Raw genomic sequence first — 24,173 nt, 5'->3', positions numbered from 1 at the left:
CCATCGTAAAAAAAAGATTAATTCTAGAGCGTAAGCTTTAGCCTTGAATTCAGTTTTCTGTCATTCTCTGGTTGAAACTTGAATGTGATAGATTGTCCATTTTCATCCAAAAACTGTCTGCAATGCAGTTTGATTGGTTAACTTGATAGATTCTCCCTTAAAAAAGTTCATTGCATATTAGAAGTGTATATAACAAAAGTGTTCATTCTATATTATCCAATAATGTTCAATGTGTATGTATGTACTAATTTTCAGTGTATTTTCGAAATCTTAAACGTGTACTGCGTCTTCTTCGCCCGTCCGTACGAAGGATTCCCCTGGATCTCGCCGGGGCACACGCTCTATGGAAGTCGCCAGTCGCCGCCCTTGTCGGTCGTCCTCGTCACCAGTCAAGGCCCTCGCCGGCCGTTCTTGCCGCCGGCTCCACCCATGCCGTAGCTGCACCCCCCGGTTGCAGCTCCGCACGGCGATGGTTGTAGCTTCGGTGGCGACGGTAGCAGCTCACCGGTGCGCTCGCCACCGCAGCAGCAAAACAAGATAGCGGCTGTAGCCGAATAGGACGCAGTAGTAGCAAATCCCCCCGATGACGCCGATTGTTTCTTGGAGCAGCGTCCCCCGTCCTCGCCGCTGGGGCGCGTGGGTCCATTGTCTCGATCTGAATCGCAGGGGTGCTGTGTGCGTGGATGCGACCGGCCAAAGTTTCGGTCGGCGCGTTGTCGTAAAACGTTTTCCATACTAAAAAGTTCAGTGTCTATTTAAAAAAAATGTACAGCATATAATGTAAAAAAATTCACCGTATATCGTAAAACCTATGTAAAGAAATCTCGCAAAAAAACTATGTAAAAATAGAAATATGCAAAATAATTAAAATAGACGAAACCCCAATATATGAAAAAAGATAAAGAAAAAATAAAATAAACGAAACAGCTGACAAAGTCCGGCCCGGATGGAAGGCAACTTCAGCAAAGCTGATCGTCGACCGGCCAGGAGGTATCTTTGCCTTGTCTCAAAAAAAAAGGAGGTATCTTTGCCACACGCAAAAAAGGAGGCATGTTCCTCAGAAAAAAAAAAGCAGGAGATATCTAAGACGACGAGTTTACAAAGAAAACTGCCTCTTTTCTGACCTAGTGATAGAAGTGGTGGAGTGGTCGGCATGTGCGTGTTTCATACAGTTAGTTTCAGGTTCGAATCACTTCTCTGGCTCAGTGACAAGTGGGACCCATACAGGAAAGACCGAGAGTGTCAGGTCAGCTGTCAAGCCACCTACACGAAGTTAGCAGCGACAGAGGGTGCACCGTTAGGATTAACGGAAATTGTACGAATGCGTGCTGTTAGAAAAGTTAATGTACCATTTTTCTGAGGTTTTTTAGTTTGTGTATGATTCTGTTATTTTGCTGCAAGTTTTTGTATTGCAGGTGTAATTAACTCAACCCGTTAACAGTCGCTATAAGGGCGCACGAAGGGCTATGCCACCTGGACATAAACGGATGGCGGTGGCACTATTCTGCCTTTTCATTCCGTTCGTCGCTGCCCCCAGGCCCCAGCCCCAGGTTTCCTTCGACTAGAAGGAAGAGAGGTCCCAGATGCGGCCGCCCCGTTCCAACCCGCTTCTTCTTTCTTTCTCTCTCGCAGACCCACTCCACTCGCGGCGGCGCGCTAGCCGCCTCCGCACCATCTCGCTGTCGCCGTCGCCGTCACCGTCCCTCCCGACGCTGCAGCAGCCGATGGAGGCGTTCGGCTTCGATGCGCTCAAGGAGACCTTCTCGGTGGACGTGGCAGCGGCCGAGGCGCGCCCGCTCAACGTGCCGCTCGCCACACCCTTGAACATCGCCTCCTCGCGCCTCGAGGACGTCGCCAACGTCGCCGTGCGGGTCGAGCTCTCCAGTGGCGCCGTCGGCTGGGGCGAGGCCCCGGCCCTCCCCTCCGTCACCGCCGAGGACCAGCCCGTTGCGCTCGCCGCCATCGCCCGCGCCTGCGTCGCGCGGACCGCGACCCTCGGCGCCGTTCGGGCCGAGCTCTCCAGCAGCGCCGTCGGCTGGGGCGAGGCCCCGGTCCTCCCCTCCGTCACCGCCGAGGAGCAGCCCGCTGCGCTCGCCGCCATCGCCCACGCCTGCGCTGCGCGGACCGCGCCCCTCGGCGCCGTGCTCCAGGACGTCGCCGATGCGCTCCCCGGACACACCTTCGCCTCGGCGAGACATCCACACCTGTTTGTCTTCATGCTCTTGGCAAGCAATTTTGGTTCAGTTTTCGGTACAATTTTGGAGTTTGAGGAGTTCTACTCCACAAGACAGACTTCAGAGTTTAGAAGTCAGTTCTTTTAGCGGATGTAGATGGAAGGATGGGGAATTTATTTTTGGATCCTAGGCCTTGATGTAGATGGAGAACTGAGAACCAACTTTCCTTTGAAGGTATGGTTATCAAAATTTCCACTGCAGTGAGTTCAGCATGCTTAGCAGCTTAGGTATGCTTATCAAACACTGTGACAACAGACATCACGGTATTGGTTATCAAAATTTCCACTACAGTGAGTTCAGCATGCTTAGCAGCTTAGGTATGCTTATCAAACACTGTGACACTAGTGCGGAACCGGGTAATAGCACCGGTTCGTAAGGCCCTTTAGTGCCGGTTCCATAACCGGCACTAAAGCCCCCCCCTTTAGTACCGGTTCAGCACGAACCGGTGCTAAAGGGAAACCACGTGGCACGAACCAGGTCCAGGGGCCGGGAGCCCTTTAGTACCGGTTGGTAATACCAACCGGTACTAAATGTTTGCGGGTTTTTGTTTTATTTTTTATTTTTTAATTAAATTTGTGTTATCAATTTAATTTAGGATTGTTTTACGTTATAATGAGTTGTACTCGTCATCATCATCATCATCGAATATTAATAAATAAATAAACTCTAGCTAGCTAAAAATCATCGTAGTCGTCATTAATTACCACTATTTAATCATCATAGTCATTACCGCTCTAATCATCACCAACATTGGCTAGCTTAAAGAAGAAACATTCACTTTGTAACAGAAGCAAAAATATCATCGAGTTCAACATAATCATCACCAACATCGAAGTTCAGGACAATACGGACATGAGAGAGGACAAGTACTAATTAAGAGCATGAACTAGCTACTCCTACTGCTCCCTCTCAGGTAGAATAGCATAGAACATGTATAGCTCTCATGATTCATCATACTAAAGCATGCAGATGAATCTGTCTCCTAATCTTGGGTTGCGCTTCTCCTTGCTGCCCCCTAGTACTTCTCTGCGATCGTTAACAATTTTGCTCCAATCTTTCACTATTAAGCATTCTTCGCATTCAGAAATCCTGAATGCACTCATGTGCAATGTAGGAAATCTTGATCGTAAGCTAACCATTGACATGTGACCTTTTGTCTCGATCCACTGAGGCACAACTGTCATCGAAAGTCCCTGTTGAAGAACATCGTATAGTAATTAATATACTAAGCAATGAAAGTTTAGCTTCAAAAATAATGTATGCAAAAGATGCACTAATTAAGGACAAATAGTTAAAATCTTACCATCTTTCGATTATAGATGTGACCGTAGTTCAATACGATCACCATTGGTCGCACGTTTTGAGTACTAACATTTCTAAGTTCAGAAAAAAAATTTGTCTTGACAGTATTAAGATCCTCAAGCCATGAAACATAATGACTTATCTCCTTGCAGTTTAGTTGAGCCCCGGAGCAGTAGTAGGTCCTGTCTACGAAGCGCCGAACATGTTTGCTTGAACCGAAATAAGCTAACAATACAAATTAGTTGTCAACTATTTTTGAATAAACTGTATCAAAGACATAAACATATGCATGCATGGTTGAGAAAAACTCACATAATGGTAGAACTGGAGGCGTTTGCACATCGACCCAGATGTCTATATTACCTTCAATATCATCTTCCGGACGAATATCAAAGGTGATAACCATATCAGGCTCAAATGCATAAGCCTTGCATAGTGCCTGCCAAATTTTGCATTCAAAATGGGTGTATGTGTCTCCATTATATAATTTGACGTTGAAAGTATACCCATGCTCCGTCTTCAAGTAAACTCTCTTTACCTCCATATCATCTATAACACTAAAACCTATCTTATCCAAGACAAAATTTCTTGCATGGTTGGGGATGCGCTAGTAGAATAGTGAAAATTTAAAATTATAAGTTGAAGCAAATGAAGCATAAGTCATGCTTTAAAATTATAAGTTGAAGCAAATGAAGCATAAGTTTTACATTCAAATAATAATTGCCGTTGTGACTTACTGTATCCACTTCGAATGTCTCATTCAGCTTGATGCTGAAGCGCCTACCATCAACAAGGAAATTTCTGTCGCACAGGCTGCGCTGGTCTTCACAGTGTTCGCACATAATGAAATCTTTTTCGTCGTCAGATGACATTTCCTATATGTTCATATAGGTGAAACATTAAACACTTATTACTATCTAACATTAATTAATATCTAGCCAATTCAAATATATATCTAACTATATTCATCTCTAACAATTGACATTACTATATATTTAACTTTTCTATCTAATTCATCTAACATTCGACATTAATCTAACATTTATATAAACTCAAAATATATAAAAACATTAAATAAACAGAAAAACTCATTAACAAATAATATTTTAATTAGATCATCAAATCTCAGATACGACAATTTTCTTACTAAAAATAAACTAGTTATATTAATTATTCAACTAGTTCAAATCTCAAATACCTAAATAAACTAGTTCGACAATTTTCTTACTAAAAATAAACTAGTTATATTAATTATTCAACTAGTTCAAATCTCATATACCTAAATAAACTAGTTCGACAATTTTCTTACTAAAAATAAACTAGTTATATTAATTATTCAACTAGTTCAAATCTCACATACCTAAATAAACTAGTTCGACAATTTTCTTACTAAAAATAAACTAGTTATATTAATTATTCAACTAGTTCAAATCTCACATACCTAAATAAACTAGTTCGACAATTTTCTTACTAAAAATAAACTAGTTATATTAATTATTCAACTAGTTCAAATCTCACATACCTAGCTAGCTAATTAATATCTTATTAAATTTTCTAAAAAACAGAAAATAAGTAAAAAAAATGTGTGTGTACGTGTGTGTGTATATATGTGTGTGTCTGTGTACGTATACGTACACGTACTACAGTGCGCGGCCTCGTACGCCGCCGCCCCGTACGTACAAGCGAGGGCGGCGGCGTACGTACGGGCCAGGTGCGCGCGCGGCGCGGGTACGCGAGAGCGAGAGAGTACGTACGGGCCGGACCGCGGCGCGACGACGACGGACGGCGGGCGACGGCGGGCGACGGGCGATGGGCGGACGACGGGCGACGGGCGACGGGCGTGACAGGCGGCAACGACGGGACTCGAGCGGCGCGCGACATCGCGAGAGGTTGGAGACGAAGAAGTGGGGAGATGTAACTGAATTTTCGTAAGTGTTGTATATATAGGAGAGGCCTTTAGTATCGGTTGGAGCCATCAACCGGTACTAAAGGCCAACTTTGGCCAGGCCAAGAGGCGGGAAGAGCAGGCCTTTAGTATCGGTTGGTGGCTCCAACCGGTACTAAAGGGTGGTCTTTAGTACCGGTTGGAGCCACCAACCGGTACTAAAGGCCTCGCGCTGCCACCCCAAAGTTTAGTCCCACCTCGCCGGTGAAGGGCAGCCGCACTGGTTTATAAACCCAGCCGCGGCTACATCTTTGAACTCCTCTATATAGCAGGCTTGTGGGCCTAAATTTTGCGCGCTGCCCTGTGAGTCTGCTGGGCCTTTAAGGCCTGTAATTGCACGCCCGTGGCCTAGCAGGCCCACAGGGCAGCGCCCCAATTTTTTTATAGTTTTTTTTCTTTTCTGCTTTATTTTCTTCTATTTATTTCTGCGTAGTTTTTTATATAGTTTTTTCTTTTCTGTTATATTTATTTTCTTCTATTTGTTTGTGAGTAGTTTTTCATCTAGTTTACCAAAATTCAACATTTCAGAGTTTATTTTGTAGTGATTTTCAATTTCACGGCCATTTTTTTTCTTTTCTGCTTTATTTTTTCTTCTATTTATTTCTGAGTAGTTTTTTCTTTTCTGCTATATTTATTTTCTTCTATTTATTTCTGAGTAGTTTTTTTATATAGTTTTTTTTCTTTTTAGCTATAGTTTTTTATATAGTTTTTTTCTTTTCAGCTATAGCTTTTTTATATAGTTTTTTTTCTTTTCAGCTATAGTTTTTTTATATAGTTTTTTTCTTTTCAGCTATAGTTTTTTTTCAGCTATTTTTTCTTTTCTGCTATTTTTTCTTTTCTGCAAAACTTGATGGTCAAAGTATGGAGTTATAACCAAAGTTTAAAAAGAAGAAATGCCGACGTGCAATTAGTTTTTGCCATAACAGAAGAAGTACGGAGTTGTAATAAGTTATTAAAAATAAAAAAGAGGTGCAATGCTCGTTAATTTGCTTCAAGCCTTTCGGAATAGTGTAAACTGCACTGCGCATAGCTCCGTGCAGTCTACCATATTCCTGAAGGGTTGAAGCTAAGCAACGTGAGCATTGAGCCTCGTCTTCATCGTCTCTGCACTCAGGGCTTATAAACCGCTCCTAGTCCCTCTCTCTTCACGAGGTGGGACTAAAAAACAACTTACTAAGAAACTGTCGTACTGGTTCATCCATGAACCGGTACTAAAGGTGCTCGTGGGGCCCCAGCCTTACCTGACACAACCTCATTAGTACCAGTTTGTGGCACGAACCGGTGCTAAAGGTTCGCCACGAACCGGTACTAAAGAGCTCCTCCCGCCTAGCAGTTGGAACCGGTACTAAAGAGCTCCTCCCGCCTAGCAGTTGGAACCGGTACTTAAGAGCTCCTCCCGCCTAGCAGTTGAATGGTGCATACTGAATGCACAAAAAGTCTGGAGTTGTAATAAGTTTAAAAAAATGAAATGCCTTTGTAACAGATGAGTTTAATTTCGTCATAAACCCGAATACTTCGAAAGAGATTGTCCAGTTTGTAAACGAAGTGCATCCAGTTTTTGCCGTAACCCTCTCTACTTTTTTGAACATGATATGTGGGTGAAATGATGATACCATGCCAAGTTTCAACTTTTTCAGAGTTCATTTGTAGTGCTTTTCAATTTCCAGGTCATTTAGTTCTCAAAACAAATCATTAAATGCATGAAAAATAGCAAATGAAGGCATAAATGGTGGAAAGTTGATGGCGTCGCTTTGAATGGTGCATACTGAACGCAAAAAATATAAGAGCATTTAGATCATGATCTTATATTTCTTTACAGTCTGAATTGTCAATACGATCTCATACATCAAAAATACTTTGATCATCAATGATCTTTTTGTGTACAATCTGAATTGTCAATATGAGTCCTCAACGATTTATAAACCGGTGAAGACTCATATTGCGGCCACAAATTCTACATAGAGTTCAATGAAGACCAAGTGCTTGTGATAGTTTAAGAAGTAACATATTTAAGGTGGTAAAAGCCTTGTTAGGGGAGCAAGGTGGGACTAAAAACAACTTGCCATAACCTCATTAAAACCGGTTCGTGGTACGAACCGGCACTAAATGGTGATGGTGGGGCCATAGCCTGACCGCAGGCTGACACAGCCTCTTTAGTACCGGTTCGTGGCATGAACCGGTACTAAAGGTTCGCCACGAACCGGTACTATTGATCGCCGCCACGAACCGGTACTATTGATCACATTAGTGCCGGTTTTATTACAAACCGGCACTAATGTGCTTCACATTTGACCCTTTTTCTACTAGTGTGACAACAGACATCACGGTATGGTTATCAAAATTTCCACTGCAGTGAGTTCAGCATGCTTAGCAGCTTAGGTATGCTTTATCAAAATTGCTAAGTTCATCTATTTCTGAATTTATATTCCAATTGTGACCCCAAATGAAGCCGCTCAATTGGCTGCAAAATATCGAGGACAAGGGTTTCAGACTCTGAAGCTCAAAGTAGGGAAAAACTTGAACTCAGACATAGAAGTTCTGAAGGCTATATGGCTTGTGCATCCCGACTGCTCATTTATCTTGGATGCAAATGAAGGGTACACAGCAAACCATGCAATTGAAGTTCTTGACAGACTAAACGGTTTGTACTCTCACTATGTTCAATCTTTTCACTCTTAAATATTTCAGTCAGCGTGATGTTCTACGGTGTTTTAGTACTATAACTTATTTATTTCATTGGTTTCAGAAATGGGAGTGACTCCTGTACTCTTTGAGCAACCAGTTCATAGAGATGATTGGGAAGGTCTCCATGATGTTAGCATTGCTGCTATGGAGAAATACAGAGTTGCTGTTGCTGCTGATGAAAGTTGCCGCGGATTACTTGATGCTCAAAAAATAATACATGGAAATCTTGCTCATGTTATTAACATCAAACCAGAAAAGTTAGGGGTTCTTGGAGCCCTCGAAGTAATTGATGCCGCAAGAAAAGCTGGTATTGCACTTATGATTGGTGGTATGGTCGAGACTAGGATTGCCATGGGCTTTGCTGGCCATCTCGCTGCTGGGCTTGGTTGTTTCAGGTTGGTTAATTGGGCAAATTCCCTTAAAAAATGATTGCTTCTAAAAATTATGGTATTTTACAACTAAAGACAATATCACTAGGAAGTTCAAACTAGAAATGATGGCATGAAGTTGTAGACATTATGTCTGTCAGATCAGGTGCTTAAACGGTTCTTCTTCTTTTGTGGTTGCAGTTTTATTGACCTGGACACACCTCTTTTATTGTCCGAAGATCCAGTGTACGGTGGCTATGAAGGTATTCTTACACAAAATCCTGTACAGCTATTCTGATGCTTATGTGCTGATATCTGAAAGCAAAATGCCGCTCTATTCATGTTTGTTCAAAATCTATTGTTCTCTTCTTGGCAAGCTATGCTATGGATCTTCAGAGTAACAAATCAATATAATCAGATTATTATCTCTGCTTTCTAGCCTGTAACTTACTGTCTTACTCGACTTCTATTATCAGCTTCTGGACCTGTCTACAAGTTTAAGAATGCTCGAGGCCATGGCGGTTTCCTTCATTTGGACAACAATAATGGATGGGTATGTCACAGCTCACTCATGAACCGCCATTTCCGGTAGATATTGTTTGTACCTAGGCGAGGAGGGGGAACAGCCGCGCCCGAACGAGGTCGTCCCCGGAGCCCGCATCCCCGTCGTCGACCTTGCGCACAGGGAAGGTCACCACTGCTGGTCGAGGTCGCCCAGGTCGAGAGCGCGCCCACCGGCCTGAAGCTCATCCAGGAGCCCTGAACTCAAGGTCAGCGGCGGAGATGGGCGTCCCTACCAATGGCTCTCCAAGAGAGAGGAGCGAGAACATGATGGCGGCGGGGTGTTCGATCTGTGGTCCACTTCGATGCGGGACGTGGAGGCGCGATCCGACAAAGCCTCCCGACGCTCCAACCGCCGCTTCCCATCAACGCCAAGGAGCAGCAGCCTCCCCAGGTCAGTGGTGCCACCCCCTGGTTTTTCCCATACCCAGATCTCACTTGTATGCCTGCACACGTAGTCTGATGTGATTGTTTGATAAATGCGTCTCTACATATTCAAAGGTTTTGCATTTCTCTGTTTTATTTTTAATTGTATACTTTGTTGAAAGAAGTGAGGAATTAAAAATTAACTTCTATTTTCTCTGAATCGGGCTTGATTTTTGGTACAGATTCTATGATGATTGATGCAAAGTCCGTGTTGTGCTCCTATGATTGAGGTTGGATATGCTTGATGTCCAAAAAAATTTAGTGATGCTTGCTTGAGCGAAATGCCTATTGATCATACTAACACAGTACTTCTCTTCCCAATGTGATACAGGTATAGAAGAAGCAGCAGAAAATTGAATACATTGTTCTCTGTTGCGTCGAGGATTGATTTCAGCGCAACCTTTCACTGAAATTAAATATATCTCATGGAAATCTAGGTATGAGATGTTTTTTTACATCTGGTGTTCTTTACATATTAGTGTGTTGTAGCAGATTTAGTGACAAAAACATATGTCATCCTGGAGCATTGATATAATTACATTTGCTCATTTTTTGTTATGTATTTTGTTTAGAGGAATTGCTTCTGTACTTGACAGATTAGGAGCTGGTGTTAGGTTCCAATGGATCAGTTTTTAGTTCTTGTTTCTTAAGGTCTGCAGAGGTTAGAGGAGTAATTAGTCTTCTATGTTTCTCTAATGAGTGTGTCTGAATGCATACATATAGTAGATGAGCAATTGCCATCTGGATGTGCATAAAGTGTTCTTCGTTTTTTAGCGAGTACACGTGGATGTGCATAAAGTGTTCTCTCTCTTTTTAACGAGTATATGTGATACATAGAAAATGTATATGGTGGTTTCCATTCTGGATTATCTGGCTGGTACATGGAGCTTATTTAATTTTCCACTATTATGGCATTATTTGTACTGCTTGACATATCATGCCCCCTTACTTCCTTCGTGACCTCCCACTACTTCATCTAACGAAATGATTAGGCAGATCTCGTTTTTTCTAGCATTAAACCTGCAAAGAAAAGAAATCTTCTCTGGAGGAATTAGTATTCTCTGTTTTTCTAACGAGTGTATGTGAACTCATTCAGACAGTAGAGGAACAGTTACCATTCTCTTTGTGTTTTAGTAAGTATATGTGGATGCACATCAAGTGTTCTCTGTTTTTTATTGGGTTATATGTTGATGCATAGAAAATGTATATGAGGATTTCCATTCCGGTATACATGGGTAGTACATGGAGCCTATTTAGTTCATCTGAACAGTAATACTTATTCACAGATTTTGTTAGCTTGCTTCAAAGTTTATTAATCCGGTTATGGCGTGGTTGCCTATTACTCAAGATGATCTCATATTAGCTTCAGAGGACATGTATGTTGCATATTTTTGCCCACTGAGCACACACAAAGAAATGTTTCTATCGATATCATTAACTGAAACATATTCCATTTTTGATCAATCGGTGGATCTGACTAATATAGATATATTGTAAGAGATATTATTCACGTGCCATTTTCTTATTTCGAGTAAGCTTGAAACTGATGGTCTCAGTTGGTTTGTGTATTGACTTTCTTTACAGCCTGAATCTAGAGATACTAAGTAGAGGATCGCCTTTTGTGCAGGAATTTGCAGCAGTTCTGGTCCCTGGCGCGTGCTCCTCCGCTTGCCCTCTCGACCCTCCCCTTGCTCATCGCCATCCATTTTATTCAGAGTATAGATGGCGGGCAAAACACCTAAGCTCTAGGTGAGCTCCTACTCTACCCTGTAGGTGTCGTAATTTGTATGATGTTTACGTTATTAAGTTTTGCAATCTAATGCCTTGCTCTACTATTTTCATTTTTAATCTCAACGTTTCGAATTTTATCGGTCAGAGGTGACTTGAATGATTCATGGGAATTGGAATGTGGGGGGTCTTAAAGAATTTTTATAAATAAAAATCCAAATATCAACGTTTTCTCATCTCGCTCGATGGTTGAGGTCTTATAGAGAACATCATCGGTATAATGATGTTGAGAGCAACCCGCCAACATCATTTTCTCCAGAACATTGAGAACCGATAGGATTCTATTTGTATTTACATTGACATTCTCTCTCCTTCGACTAATTGAACATTGAATTAATGTGGTACATGCATCCTACTTCATATGAGCAGCGCTCATGTTTCAAAAAAAATAAACAGTGTGAGTTTACTATTAAAGTGGATGCCTTGTTTCTCTAGGAATGAGCTTAAAAAACACATGAGCTACTGTGACTAGGTGGCCACTTGATTAGGTGTATGTGTTAGTTTTATGTTCTCTAACATGTTAGGCGTAGGCAGTATTTTTGGACTGAGACTTGCTCCTGTTGTTTGTTTCAGATATTCAGTCTAAGATCTAAATTCCACCAATATGTCTTTTGTTTACGTTTCCTGGTGTGTTTTAGATGAACCGAATCACTTGTGTTTATATGGATACTAGCTACTTTTACTTCAGCACATGAAGAACGAAATCTGTATGAGTATTTTTTAAAGCATTTCTACATAAGCAAAACATATCAAGGGGCAGTATGCTGGAATAAAATCATATATACAAATTTGTTTCTAGAGCAAGGATGAAAAGCACTCCATACACACCCACAAGGATGATGATCCATCTGTTGCTAGGATGGTGGGACTTGAGGTCAAACTGCACAGGTTTACATTCAACTTCACTTGTTGATAAAGCATATACTTGATGGAATATACATAAATATGTGTTCTTTCTTATAGGTATGCACCAGATTCAAGGATCAGCTACTTGATGAAATATACAGGAGACTCTCCTACTCAACATTACCTTAAAAAAAGAATCAAGGATCAGTTCAATGGGAATTGGAATGATGAAAACACTTGTTTGAGCACATGTGATCCTCATAATAGCATATTTGTAATAAATCAATGTAGTCAAATCACTTTTTTAATAATTCTGTAGTAAAATCACTTACAGTTGTGTATAAGTGCCATTAAGGGTCAACCTAGATCTGCTGAGGTGCATAAGCTAGATAAGTGCGCACATGAACGCTCAGGAGGCGTGCCAATGACACGCCCCAGCCACTAGTATTTTTCAATCATACTTGCCCACCCCCTCCTCATCTCATCCTGGACATTGTATTCAAATTCAGCGTCCTTTGCCCTAATCGCATTGAACGCTCTATGGTTTTGGTTGCATCATTGATCGACTGTTACCAGTTTTGCTTGCCGCATATTATTTTTAAGGACCGTTTCGTGAATGGCACGTCCTTTATCGTCCTAAAGAAACTGCCACAACACTTTAAATTTTGCTAATGCTTATATAGCTCTTCCTCAGTTGTTTAACCAGGTCCCTTGTGTAACTATCTATGTGCCGGTGTGACTTCTGATGCAATTCTCTCCATAGTTAACTAATAGATCATGGATCTGACCTGACCTGTGCTTGCACACATACCAGCCAGCATCATCTGACCTCAGCAGCCGCATCATTGCTTTGCACCCACACCTAGTGACCTGATGTTAGAACATCTCTAGCAGACCCCGCAAAAAGCCTTGACTCGCAAAATAACCACCAAAATGCGGGTCGGCGCGGAAAATCCCGCCTGAACAGACCTCGCAAACGCGGCCAGCCCGCAAAAAACTTTGAGGGGCACGGAAAATCTTGAGCCCAACCCGTGAATACGCTGGTCCCCCCCCCCCCCGGCCCGTCGGTGCCCTGCATATTGCGGGAGCGGTTAGTGGGGAGGACATTTCAGCCCGCGCTTTTCCCCACCAACAACCTCGCCCCGCCGCCTAAGATTCTGGCGAAAGTAGCCGGCGGGAGCACGCCGAAAGGCCGCCACACGCACGAGGTTGCCCTCCGCCCCCCCTCCTCCTGTGTCGGCGGGCCAGGAAGTTACGACCCTTCGTCGCGGGCGGCCGGATTTGGCTTTTCTGGCCGCCGATGGCTGCGCCAAGCGATGGAATGGTCGGGGAGCATCTCGCACAGCCCCGACAAAGTCGCCTCGCCGCATGCAGGTACGGGTTCGTCCTGTCGCCGCCGCCGACGGTTTGGGGGCATGGATTCGGCCGTCCGTCGGGCTCGGCGCTTGCACTGAGGCTTTATGGCTCGCCGATGCCGCTCATACAGTGCGACGAGTGCACGCAGACAATGCTGCGGCTAACTTCGGGCACGCCGGAGCACCCTAGATGGGTGTTCTTCAAATGCGAAAACGACGGGGTACGTGCTGTTTTCATTCGGCTCATTTCGATAGCTCATTCTTTGGTTCAATCGCAATAGCTTATTTCGAACATCATCATGTGTGTAGGACGATGGATGCTCATTTTGGTTTTGGGAAGGCGAATACATTGATTTATTGATAGAAAGATAGACGTTCGTGCACTCCTTAGTAGAATCGAAGGTAATGATGCGGCTGCATGTGCAACTAGAGGGGAAGCAACGTCTACTTCTTTAGAACCAAAGATGAAGAATGAAGAATGCAAAATCAAGAATCCATAGATCAACAATGAATGCATGAAGAATATATTGGTCCAACTAGTGGGAGCAGTTATGGAAGTTGGAAATCTTCTAAAATGCATACTTGTGGTTCTTGTTTTCTTTGGTCTTGCTATTCTAGCAAAGTTTTGGTGATGTCCTATGTATTCAATGTTGTTGAAAAAGAAAAGAAATGCATTATGTTGTGTCAAATTGAGGTGCAAATTTAGGTTTTGCGGGCAGGGGGGAGCGGCGCCAGACCAGACCTCGCAAAGCCGACCCGTAAAAAAGCATATTCTGCGAATATCCTTTTATACGGGTCCGCCGTTGCGACCGGCCTACCGCGAACTGCAAACGCATTTTGCGGGTCGGCGGGATGCGGGGTTTGCTAGAGTTCTCTTAGCCTACAATGGTTTACACCCTGCAGAAAACACACTCACAGACCACACTCCACGTAAGATTTAACCTAAATGATCGTTCCTCACAAGCACGATAAAAAATGTTGGTCTTGGTGACTCACCGCACAGGCGCACACTATCTCCTGCGCGTGCACTTCTTCCGGTGTACATTCAAACGGCTTTTTGTGTAACGGGCACCAAAACCAACTTCCCACGAGTAGAGATTGTAAAATTCGTAGCCCTCCTCGACAGAATCGAAGCTAGTGCCAATTGCTGAATTAATAGCATTTCCAGTCTTGTTGTCGACATAAGCACGAACTGAAGTCCCCAGGGCAGGCACTTTGCTTGAACTCTGCTCCCTCTCATCTGCCGCCTCGCCAATTCTGATCCTGCAAACCATGCCATATCAACTAAATAAGATGGTTTTCTCAATGCAAAAACACTACAAGTGCCATCCCCAGGCGCTCGCTACCATGCATTTAACAAACATCTAAAGAATAAGACACACGAGCAGGCTTCTTCTGAATTTCACACAAAGACATCTGCAGAAAATATATAGCAAAGATCAGGTGACAGGTTTAGAATGAAAAAACAGGGGAAGTCACCTCCTGGTCCAATAAGATCCGTTTGACTTTAACACGACCACGCCATCCTCCTCTCTAAAATTTGCAGCGCCTAGCTCACATGAATCGCCCACCCCTTCGCCACAACCATTGTACGAGCTGCAATTCCTGTCGGTGACAAATGTTTCTTCCGTCTGCTCAACTGATTCGTCTTCTAGGGGGTACCCATCCATGCGCACTGGCTCAGAGGAAATCAAGCCATCTTGGACACCAGCAGTTCCACTGGTCCCATCATCAATCGAGCGCGCGTCGCCAACTCCATCTCTCAAGACAACCCCAACTTCCAAACGAGGAACGAATCTGCCCAGAGAAATAACGCGGAGCCAGATCTGATTTCAGATGAAGAAATACGGGAAAGCGACAATCCAAACCACTGCCACGCCAACTACGGGACATCACCAAGACCGAAAATAGGCGAAAATTCAGAGTTAAACGGAACACCTACATCTGATTCCTCGCAGTGAACTTCATGCCATCCATGGCGAAAGCGCATCTTCTCCGCTAAGATCCATTTAGCGGTCGACGGGCCGAAAACGCGTACCCTACGGGTCAGCGAGCGGGTCCACAAGATACATTTACTCTCAATCGACCGCTCGCCAGCCCGCGCAGTGGGCCAAATTCAAAGCCGCCCACCAAGAACATCATGTTCGCGCGAGGCGCAGGTTAGGCCCACGCAAATGGTGAACACGACCGAGACGGCACCGTTGTATTTCTTTTCACTATCGATCGTATACAGCTCTGAAGGCTGACAGCACGCATCCAGATGTTGAAATGGTCGACAGAGATTACGGCCTCCAGGGTGCTCGGCCTCCAAAACGCCCCTCTCCTCTGCTTGCTACTAAATGATCATCCATCTTCAAAGGAAAAAAAAAAGCAACATCCACCTCGCTTTTGTGCAGGATTGTGTAGATTCTGGGCAGAATCATTCTCATGTGTGGTGAAAATATTTGAAGGCGGCCATGCTGATAGGCAGGCTTTTGCTGCGAAGTTCTTTCCATGGCCTGCTTTTCAAAGGACTGAAAATCAGCTATGTCGAAAACACAAATCTACATCTATCTCCAGATTCACAGACAAATCAACAGGTATCCAAACAACAAATGCAAATTGGCATACAATTCAAAAATAAGAAGCTAAAGTGGCTCAACAAAATATAGGAACAACAGCAATTTTATTTTATACAGGCCTTGTCCACACTGAATAGCACTAAGCGTATAGGATACACAAGACCATAGTAAAGAAATAACGAGCATAGTACAGGAACAAGTAGCAAACAAGTTCACGGTAGACTTCACAAGATGTCAGATGCATGAATCCTTCTCCCAGGTGAGCATGCTAAACCATCTTTAACGAGCGACTTCTATAAAGCTTCATGATAGGCATAGGTGAAATTAATTCTTCTGCGTAAGGCGCTATATATCCCTTCACCGAGAGATCATGCTGGCTTTCAACAAGGAGGGACCAAGCAATGGTTATCTCGACCTCACAATCACCAAGCCGGCACCTTTCTCGACTTATGTTGCTGTCTTCAGCTTTGAAGACAACACTTCCGCTGATTTCCTCAGCCTGTATGAGAATTTTCAGCTCCCCTCTTAATTTTACTGATACAACCTGCCTTGACAGATCTAGATAGCCACCCACAGGCACAGTTCCAGTTTGTGAACCAAGCAGCAAAACACACTCGAATGGGCACTTAACACGGTCTTGAGTTTTATCTTTAGGTAGTGCTGAGCAAAAGACTTTGATGCCATTGCCACAACACAATGGGCCCTGTATAACACGGATACCGAGAATAGTGGCTTGGAGTGATTGTTCAATATGCTCATAGCGTAACTCTATTGAACAAAGGCCCTGGAGGAGATGCTCAGAAATACTATCACCACTGCCAAGATCATCTTCATCATAAACAAAGGCTTTACTGATCAACGTTCTATCTTCAGACTCCACCATGTCCTTTAGTCTTAGGTGTACTTCAATTATAAGAGTGTTGTCCAGTATGTCCCCCGAAATAATTGCACGAGACGGGCCAGTCAAGTGCAGAAAAGGATCCTGCAAGCATCATTATTCGCCATTAATTTACCAACAAAGATGCAAACAATAATAAAAAGAACAGGAAAATACCCATGGTACCTGTTTTGTCAGGATTTGGCAGTCATCCCTAGTGCGAAGGAAGAGAATGTTGCGACGATAGTCCACAACATCTCGTGCAGCGACTACACCGTATACCTTCAGTGGCCACTCAAGGGCATAGCCTTCTGTTTCTGCGGTTTCTACAACTTTAATAGAGTAGACCTGCATGGTCCTCCCAACATCAGCACCCAATTGGGTGTGGCCTGGTATGTAGTGGGTAAAGAGCATGGAGCTCAATACCGCTGCATGCAAGAAGTCAAGTATGTGTTAGATAGAAATCTAACGTGAACTAACTAAAGAGTGCACAGATTGCTTTTACTACACATTTAAGAAGTATCAATCTAAGTAGAGTAAATCTTTACGCTTACAGGACAATTTGGCTTGCTAGAGACATGCAGCAAGTGGAAAAAGAAAAGCAAACTAACTAAAAACCATATCACTAGCACATTTACTCACTTGTGTCTTCGAAGCTGCCAAAGTTGCTGCGACTAAATTCCCAGTTTTCACGATGGGCACTGAAATAGAACTGCTCAGCCTTCTTCTCCTCTTCATACTCATTCACAAACTTCCCAACCTTATCCCCATCCTCTATCTCCTCATGCTCCCTTATCGATCCCATTGCCGTTGTCAAATCTGGCACCCATCGACAAAGCCGGTTGAAAACTGCAGAGATAAACTTCAATGTGGAGCAATAGCGTGCGAAGGGCTCATGAATAAGCATGCATATTGCTAGAAATTTTGCTTCTGTTGAGACAAGCTGGCGCATGTCGTCCCACAGCTCATCAAACTGCCTGGAGAGCAAACCTAATTTGAAGCCGACCATCGGCACCACCCCCGAAGTCTCGGTCTCTGCCTCTGCCTCCTCCTCAAGCACGTTTCTGACAGATCTGGCTACAGACATTGAGAACCTGACCATCTGCTCCTTGAAATGCTTGGACACCAATTTGCCACCGTCACCAATCTTGCTCGGGGTCTGCAACATTCTGCCTTCATTGCCAATCCTCAACAATTCAACATCGCCACTCCTTCCCTTCGAAGGCTTCCCTCCAGTTTCCATCTCACCGTCATCGCAAATTTTTATATGGGTTTCATACTCGGGCCGAACGTCACCGTCGTCGCAAATTTTGCTATGGGTATCATACTCGGCCCGAGCGAAGATATTTTCCAACAACTCCAACATATCAAATTTCAACTTCAGAAGATTCGAGTGTTCCACGGATTCGCGAAGTCCAATCTCCAAAATCTTATCCTCCCGGGCCTGGACCCAACTGACACTCTGCTGCATTGAGAGTGTAGCCATGCATAGCGAGTCACCTAACAAGCACCCGTCACTCCTTCCCTTCGAATATCTTGCGGTCACCATCCCACTGTCCTCATGACTGTCACCTGACTGTAGCATCGTCGAGGGAACAAGGGACCAAGCAACAGTAATCTCAACCTTAGAGCCATCAGGGAGGGAACAGTCACATTTACTTGTGTCGTATTTTTCGGGTGTGAAGAAGAATTGAGCAGCAATCTCAGCATTTTGTGATGATGATTCAGCCATTATGAGGACTTGCAGCTTTCCTTTTAACTCCACAGAAACTACACGTCTTGCCAGACTAAGGTAACCATTACTAGTCAGAGACATTCCTTCACCTTTCGAATCAAGCAGCAAGACTTCCCTAGGTGGGAGCCCATCGATGTCTTCATTACCATCCTGAGGCAGTGAGGAGCAAATCACTCGGCCGCCATATGGAAAAGGCAATGATTCCTGTTTGGGTGTAACAAACACACCCACGATAGTGGCTTGGACCGACTGTTTAAGTTGCTCATAGCATAACTCCACTGTGCACAAACTGTTTTTGGCGAGATAGCTACCAGAACTATCACCATTGTAAAAGCCAAATGTACTGATCAATGATGTATCTTCAGATTCTGTCGCGCCCTTTACTTTTAGTTGGATTTCGATGTAAACAGTGTCCATTGACACAATTGCACGAACCGGGCCAGTCAAGCTCAAAAAAGAATCCTGCACGCATAATCGTTTGCCATTAACTAATCAACAAGGATGCAGGCAACAAACTGAATATTAAGAACATGAAAATACCATACATACATTTTTTTCGAGGACTTGGCAATGCATTCTTGAACGAAGGAATAGAGGATTGCGATGACGGTCCACAGCATCTCGGACTGCAACCACTCCGTACACCTCCAGTGGCAATGTGAGTTCTTTTGCTGTTGAGATTTTGATGGAGTAGATCTGCAAGGTACTCCCTGCGACAGCTTCACTTGGGATGCGGGTTGTGCAATGTGTAAAGAGCATGGGGCTCAATAATGCTGTATGCAAGTTAAAGTATGAGTAGGTCAAACATGAAGTAATTATAGTGGCCAGAATCCTTTTACGCATTCAAGAAGAATAAAGCATAATCAATAAGTGAAGTAAATTCCAACATCTAAGGAATCATGCAGTAAGTGAAGAAGAAAACTATAACTAAGGCTAGATAACTAGCAGCATTCATGTTTACTCACTCTGGTCTTCGAAGTTGCGGTCGTTGCCCCATATACATTCCCAGCAGCGACGATAGGAAGCGAATCTCTTCCCCTCCATCTCCATGGAAACTTTTTGGTCTCCATGGCCTTCTGCGGCCACTCCTTCCCTGCCGCTCTCCTCCTCCTGCTTCAACTCCTCCATTGCTGAGGAGAATGATTCTGATTTCAGCTTGATGATTGTTGATTTCAATTTCGTGTTAAAATCTGGGTACATTCGCTGGAGCATACTAAGACGCTCAGAGATCCGTTGCAATTTACAGATACGGCCTAAGTATGGCTCAGAAATAAACTTAAGCAATGTGCTCCTTATATCTTTGTTTACTGATGAGAACGATTGCAGCATTTTGGACATCTCGTGCCGCAGCTCCACAATCTGCTCGGAGAACAAGTGCAGTCTGAAGCCGAACCTCAGCACTGCCATTGCCTCCTTCCGGATCTTTTCTGCTTGAAATAGCTTGTCAATGTCACCGACCACTTTCTCAAATTTTAACAGGATCTCAGTTGTCACATCTGGCACGGTATCCCAGGGGAGTTGGCTGTGTGCCTGGCCAACAACGTGCCCCTGGGTCTCCTTTGCAACCAGATCATGCAGCCCCCTGCATTGAAAGCCTCTGCCTATCTGTTCAGCGATTTGGATTCTGGCACGATGGAGCAGATTCTCGAGTTCTAGGTATCCGGCACTTCTGCATCCCTTCGACGACTTCCCTAGAGTTTCTATCTCTCTGCAGTCGCCAATCTTGCTCTCGGTCTCCATCGATTCTTCTTTATTGCCGATCCAACCGGCGGTCTGCTGGTCCTCCTCATAGGCCAAACGGAAGATCTTGGCCAACAAGACGAGCATATCCGATCTGAACACGTGAAGATAATCGAAGTTCTTCCCTTCACCTTGGTCGCAATGTCCAATCTTCGAAATCTTGGCCTCGATCTCTCGAATACTATTCTGCAAACAGAGCCCAGCCTGATGGAACTCCTTGCTAAGCCCGCCAGGCCTTTCCTTCGAACTCTCTATGGTGGCGATCGTAACCCCGCGAAACTCGTACTCCCACCCCTTCGAACTCCCTGCGGTGGCCATCTCACCCTCCTTGCTAAACATGGACCCGCCAGTCCTTCCCTTCGAACTCTCTGCGGTGGCCATCTCACCCTCCTTGCTAAACATCGACTCGCCAGTCTTTCCCTCCGAACTCCCTGCGGTGGCCATCTCACCCTCCTCACCAATATCCCTTCTCCTTTCTTCGCCGCCGCCGCTCTCGTTTCTTGTTTGGGGGAAAGGCAAAGGTCCCAACTTAGGGTTTGCAAGATACGGTTGCAGACGGGCGTGCGCCTTATATTTTCTTCTCAGCCCGGCCCAGTAATAGATCGAGACGGACGCACCTATTCCGCAAGCGGCAGGTAATAAAACCGGGCGCGTCTATGTCTCGCTTATTGCGAGACGTAGGGCAGCCCCGTCCGGCCAAAAACCATATTATTAGTATTATATTTTTATTTATACTCAAATATTTGCCTAAAAATTTTTTACATAAACCATTTGAAAAACGTTAATCAAGAAATTTAAAAATGTTAGACATGTAGTATATAAAAAATATTTCTCATGTATACAAAAATATATATACAATGTGTATGATAAAAGTTGGTCATGTATATAGAAAATATTAAATACGTATAGAAAAATATTCTCATATAAAAAATATACAATGTGTATGTAAAATATTGAAGGTCCATTTAAAAAATGTTAAACGTGTATACGAAATATTATTTATATATATGTGCAACATATATTAAATAAAAGTAGGTAGCCATCAAAAAATTATTTTCAAAAAATGTATTCGAAAAATGTGAAACGTGTATAAAAAAATGTTCCTCGATTTTATGAAAAGTGTACATTATGTATCAAAAACAATTTATTGTTTGGGGAAAGGCAAAGGTCCCCAACTTAGGGTTTCAAGATACGGAGAGATGGGCGTGTGCCTATATATTCTCTCAGGCTTAGCCCGACCCGGTAGATCGAGACGCACCTAAACTTCCTATTGTACGCGTGGCTTGCTGAATACGTCATAAATAAAACTGGCCGCGTCTATGTCTCGCGTACTGCGAGATGTAGGGCGGACTCGTCTGGCCGAGTGCGAGACTGGGCCGGCCCGGCGCGCAGGAGGCCACAAGCCATGATACGTCTCCGTCATATCTATAATTTTTTATTGTTCCATGCCAATATTATTCAACTTTCATACATTTTTGGCAACTTTTTATATTATTTTTGGGACTAACATATTGATCCAGTGCCCAGTGCCAGTTCCTGTTTATTGCATGTTTTTGTTTCGCAGAATATCCATATCAAACAGAGTCCAAACGGGATAAAAACGGACGGAGAATATTTTTGGAATATTTGGAGAATATGGGAAGAAGAATCAACGCGACACGGTGCCCGAGGTGGCCACGAGGCAGGGGGCGCGCCCCTGACCCTCGTGGGCCACCCGTAAGGCGGTTGCTGCCCTTCTTCGGCCGCAAGAAAGCTAATTTTTGGGAAAGTCACGGCGAAGGTTTCAGTCCAATCGGAGTTACGGATCTCCATATATATACGAAACGGCGAAAGGGCACCAGACAAGAGCGCGAAAACAGAGAGAGACAGAGAGACAGATCCAATCTCGGAGGGGCTCTCGCCCCTTCCACGCCATGGAGACCATGGACCAGAGGGGAAACCCTTCTCCCATCTAGGGAGAAGGTCAAGGAAGAAGAAGAAGGAGGAGGGGGGCTCTCTCCCCCTCGCTTTCGGTGGCGCCGGAACGCCGCCAGGGGCCATCATCATCACCGCGATCTACACCAATACCTCCGCCATCTTCACCAACATCTCCATCACCTTCCCCCCTCTATCTACAGTGGTCCACTCTCCCGCAACCCGTTGTACCCTCTACTTGAACATGGTACTTTATGCTTCATATTATTATCCAATGATGTATTGCCATCCTATGATGTCTGAGTAGATTTTCGTTGTCCTATCGGTGGTTGATGAATGTCTATCGGTCTAGTAAAGTAGTCAATTGCTTAGGGACAATTCCGCAACTCCTACCACCACTTTTCCACACTCGCTATATTTACTTTATTGTGTCTTTATCTAAACAGCTCCTAGTTTTTATTTACGTGCTTTTTATATTCTTGCAAACCTATCCAAAGACACCTACAAAGTACTTCTAGTTTCATACTTGTTCTAGGTAAAGCGAACGTTAAGCGTGCGTAGAGTTGTATCGGTGGTCGATAGAACTTGAGGGAATATTTGTTCTACCTTTAGCTCCTCGTTGAGTTTGACACTCTTACTTATCGAAAGAGGCTACAATTGATCCCCTATACTTGTGGGTTATCAAGACCTTTTTCTGGCGCCGTTGCCGGGGAGCAATAGCATGGGGTGAATATTCTCGTGTGTGCTTGTTTGCTTTATCACTAAGTAATTTTTATTTGTTGTTCTTAGTTGTTTTCTATCTTTAGTTATGGGTAGGAAACGCAAAATACCAAAAAAATTAGTTGTACCTACAGAACCAATGGTTGAAGAACCACTCAAAATCTATCACACTCCTGAAGCTTATTACTTGGATTATCTTCAATCCCTATGTGCTCGTGCTGAAACCCCAACTAGCTTAGTTGAGGGAAAATCTTTAGATGAGCATGCTTGTTATGTGCGACACCGTATATCTGAAAAGGGAAACATTTACTGGATCAAATTCATCGTTTGCAATGCTATGCTTGGAATTTATGTGAAATATATGATGTTACTTGTTGTTCTGAAAACCCTAAGAAACACCTTCCCTACCAATGTGAGTTTATTGATAATGGAATCGTATCTTCGTATGCTAAGGGTGTTTATAACTACTATGATGTTCAACAAATTGAAGAATTTGTTGCTTTTAAGGGTGCTTATGAAATTGCTTCTTTGATTGAAATGTATGATGCTACTCTTTACAAATCTGAAAATTTTGCCATACTTAAATATTGCTATGATAATTATGCTTCTAATGCATATGTTGAACCATATATTGAGGACTACTCCGCTGTCCAAGAAGAGACTAATATTTTGCAGGAGTCTATGGAAGAAGAAATTGATAAAACTGTGAGCTCATTGGATGAAAAAGATGACGAGGAGAGCAAAGAACAAAAGGAGGAAGAGCGGATTAGCTACCCGTGCCCACCTTCCAATGAGAGTAACTCTTCAACTCATACTTTGTTTAATTTCCCTTCGTGCTTACCGAAGGATGATTGCTATGATGATTTTTATGATCCAGTTGATTCTCTTGAAATATCCCTTTTTGATGATGCTTGCTATGCTTGTGGCCAAGATGCCAATATGAATTATGCTTATGGAGATGAACTTGCTATAGTTCCTTATGTTAAACATGAAATTGTTGCTATTGCACCCACGCATGATAGTCCTATTATCTTTTTGAATTCTCCCGGTTATACTATATTGGAGAAGTTTGCCCTTATTAAGGATTATATTGATGGGTTGCCTTTTACCATTGCA

General features: G+C 43.6%; 2 protein-coding genes, 1 long non-coding RNA gene and 1 pseudogene across 4 annotated transcripts; 2 read left to right on the top strand and 2 right to left on the bottom strand.

Moving 5' to 3' along the window:
- The first annotated feature begins 1,533 nt into the window (after positions 1 to 1,533).
- Positions 1,534 to 9,126, top strand: LOC125538051 (L-Ala-D/L-amino acid epimerase-like; annotated as a pseudogene). Its single transcript, XR_015615448.1, has 7 exons — positions 1,534 to 1,976; positions 2,082 to 2,243; positions 2,462 to 2,497; positions 7,885 to 8,122; positions 8,228 to 8,561; positions 8,736 to 8,797; positions 9,011 to 9,126. The product of XR_015615448.1 is annotated as an L-Ala-D/L-amino acid epimerase-like (transcript).
- A 104-nt stretch (positions 9,127 to 9,230) lies between these two features.
- On the top strand, positions 9,231 to 12,697 carry LOC125534234 (uncharacterized). The gene is made up of 6 exons (XR_007294430.2): positions 9,231 to 9,489; positions 9,704 to 9,751; positions 9,853 to 9,958; positions 11,149 to 11,270; positions 12,109 to 12,197; positions 12,273 to 12,697. It is a non-coding gene; the product is annotated as an uncharacterized LOC125534234 (long non-coding RNA).
- A 1,388-nt stretch (positions 12,698 to 14,085) lies between these two features.
- LOC125534233 (uncharacterized) lies at positions 14,086 to 15,953 on the bottom strand. The gene is made up of 3 exons (XM_048697506.2): positions 15,453 to 15,953; positions 14,990 to 15,307; positions 14,086 to 14,773 (listed from the first exon to the last, which is right to left on the bottom strand). Exons 1-3 carry the CDS (start codon positions 15,485 to 15,487, stop codon positions 14,521 to 14,523), a joined length of 606 nt encoding a protein of 201 aa, XP_048553463.1. The 5' UTR covers positions 15,488 to 15,953; the 3' UTR covers positions 14,086 to 14,520.
- Positions 15,954 to 16,158: 205 nt separating this feature from the next.
- LOC125539921 (uncharacterized) lies at positions 16,159 to 20,975 on the bottom strand. Its single transcript, XM_048703455.2, has 5 exons — positions 19,649 to 20,975; positions 19,233 to 19,456; positions 17,591 to 19,145; positions 17,135 to 17,376; positions 16,159 to 17,053 (listed from the first exon to the last, which is right to left on the bottom strand). The coding sequence occupies exons 1-5, from the start codon at positions 20,865 to 20,867 to the stop codon at positions 16,340 to 16,342; spliced, it is 3,954 nt and encodes a 1,317-aa protein (XP_048559412.2). The 5' UTR covers positions 20,868 to 20,975; the 3' UTR covers positions 16,159 to 16,339.
- Positions 20,976 to 24,173: the final 3,198 nt, after the last annotated feature.

Source organism: Triticum urartu, chromosome 2A (assembly GCF_056163025.1).
Source record: "Triticum urartu cultivar PI428250 chromosome 2A, HENAU_Tu73, whole genome shotgun sequence".
NCBI classification, from domain to species: domain Eukaryota; kingdom Viridiplantae; phylum Streptophyta; class Magnoliopsida; order Poales; family Poaceae; genus Triticum; species Triticum urartu.
Note: the sequence above shows the minus strand (reverse complement) of the source record. Positions and strands in the feature narration are given on the sequence as shown.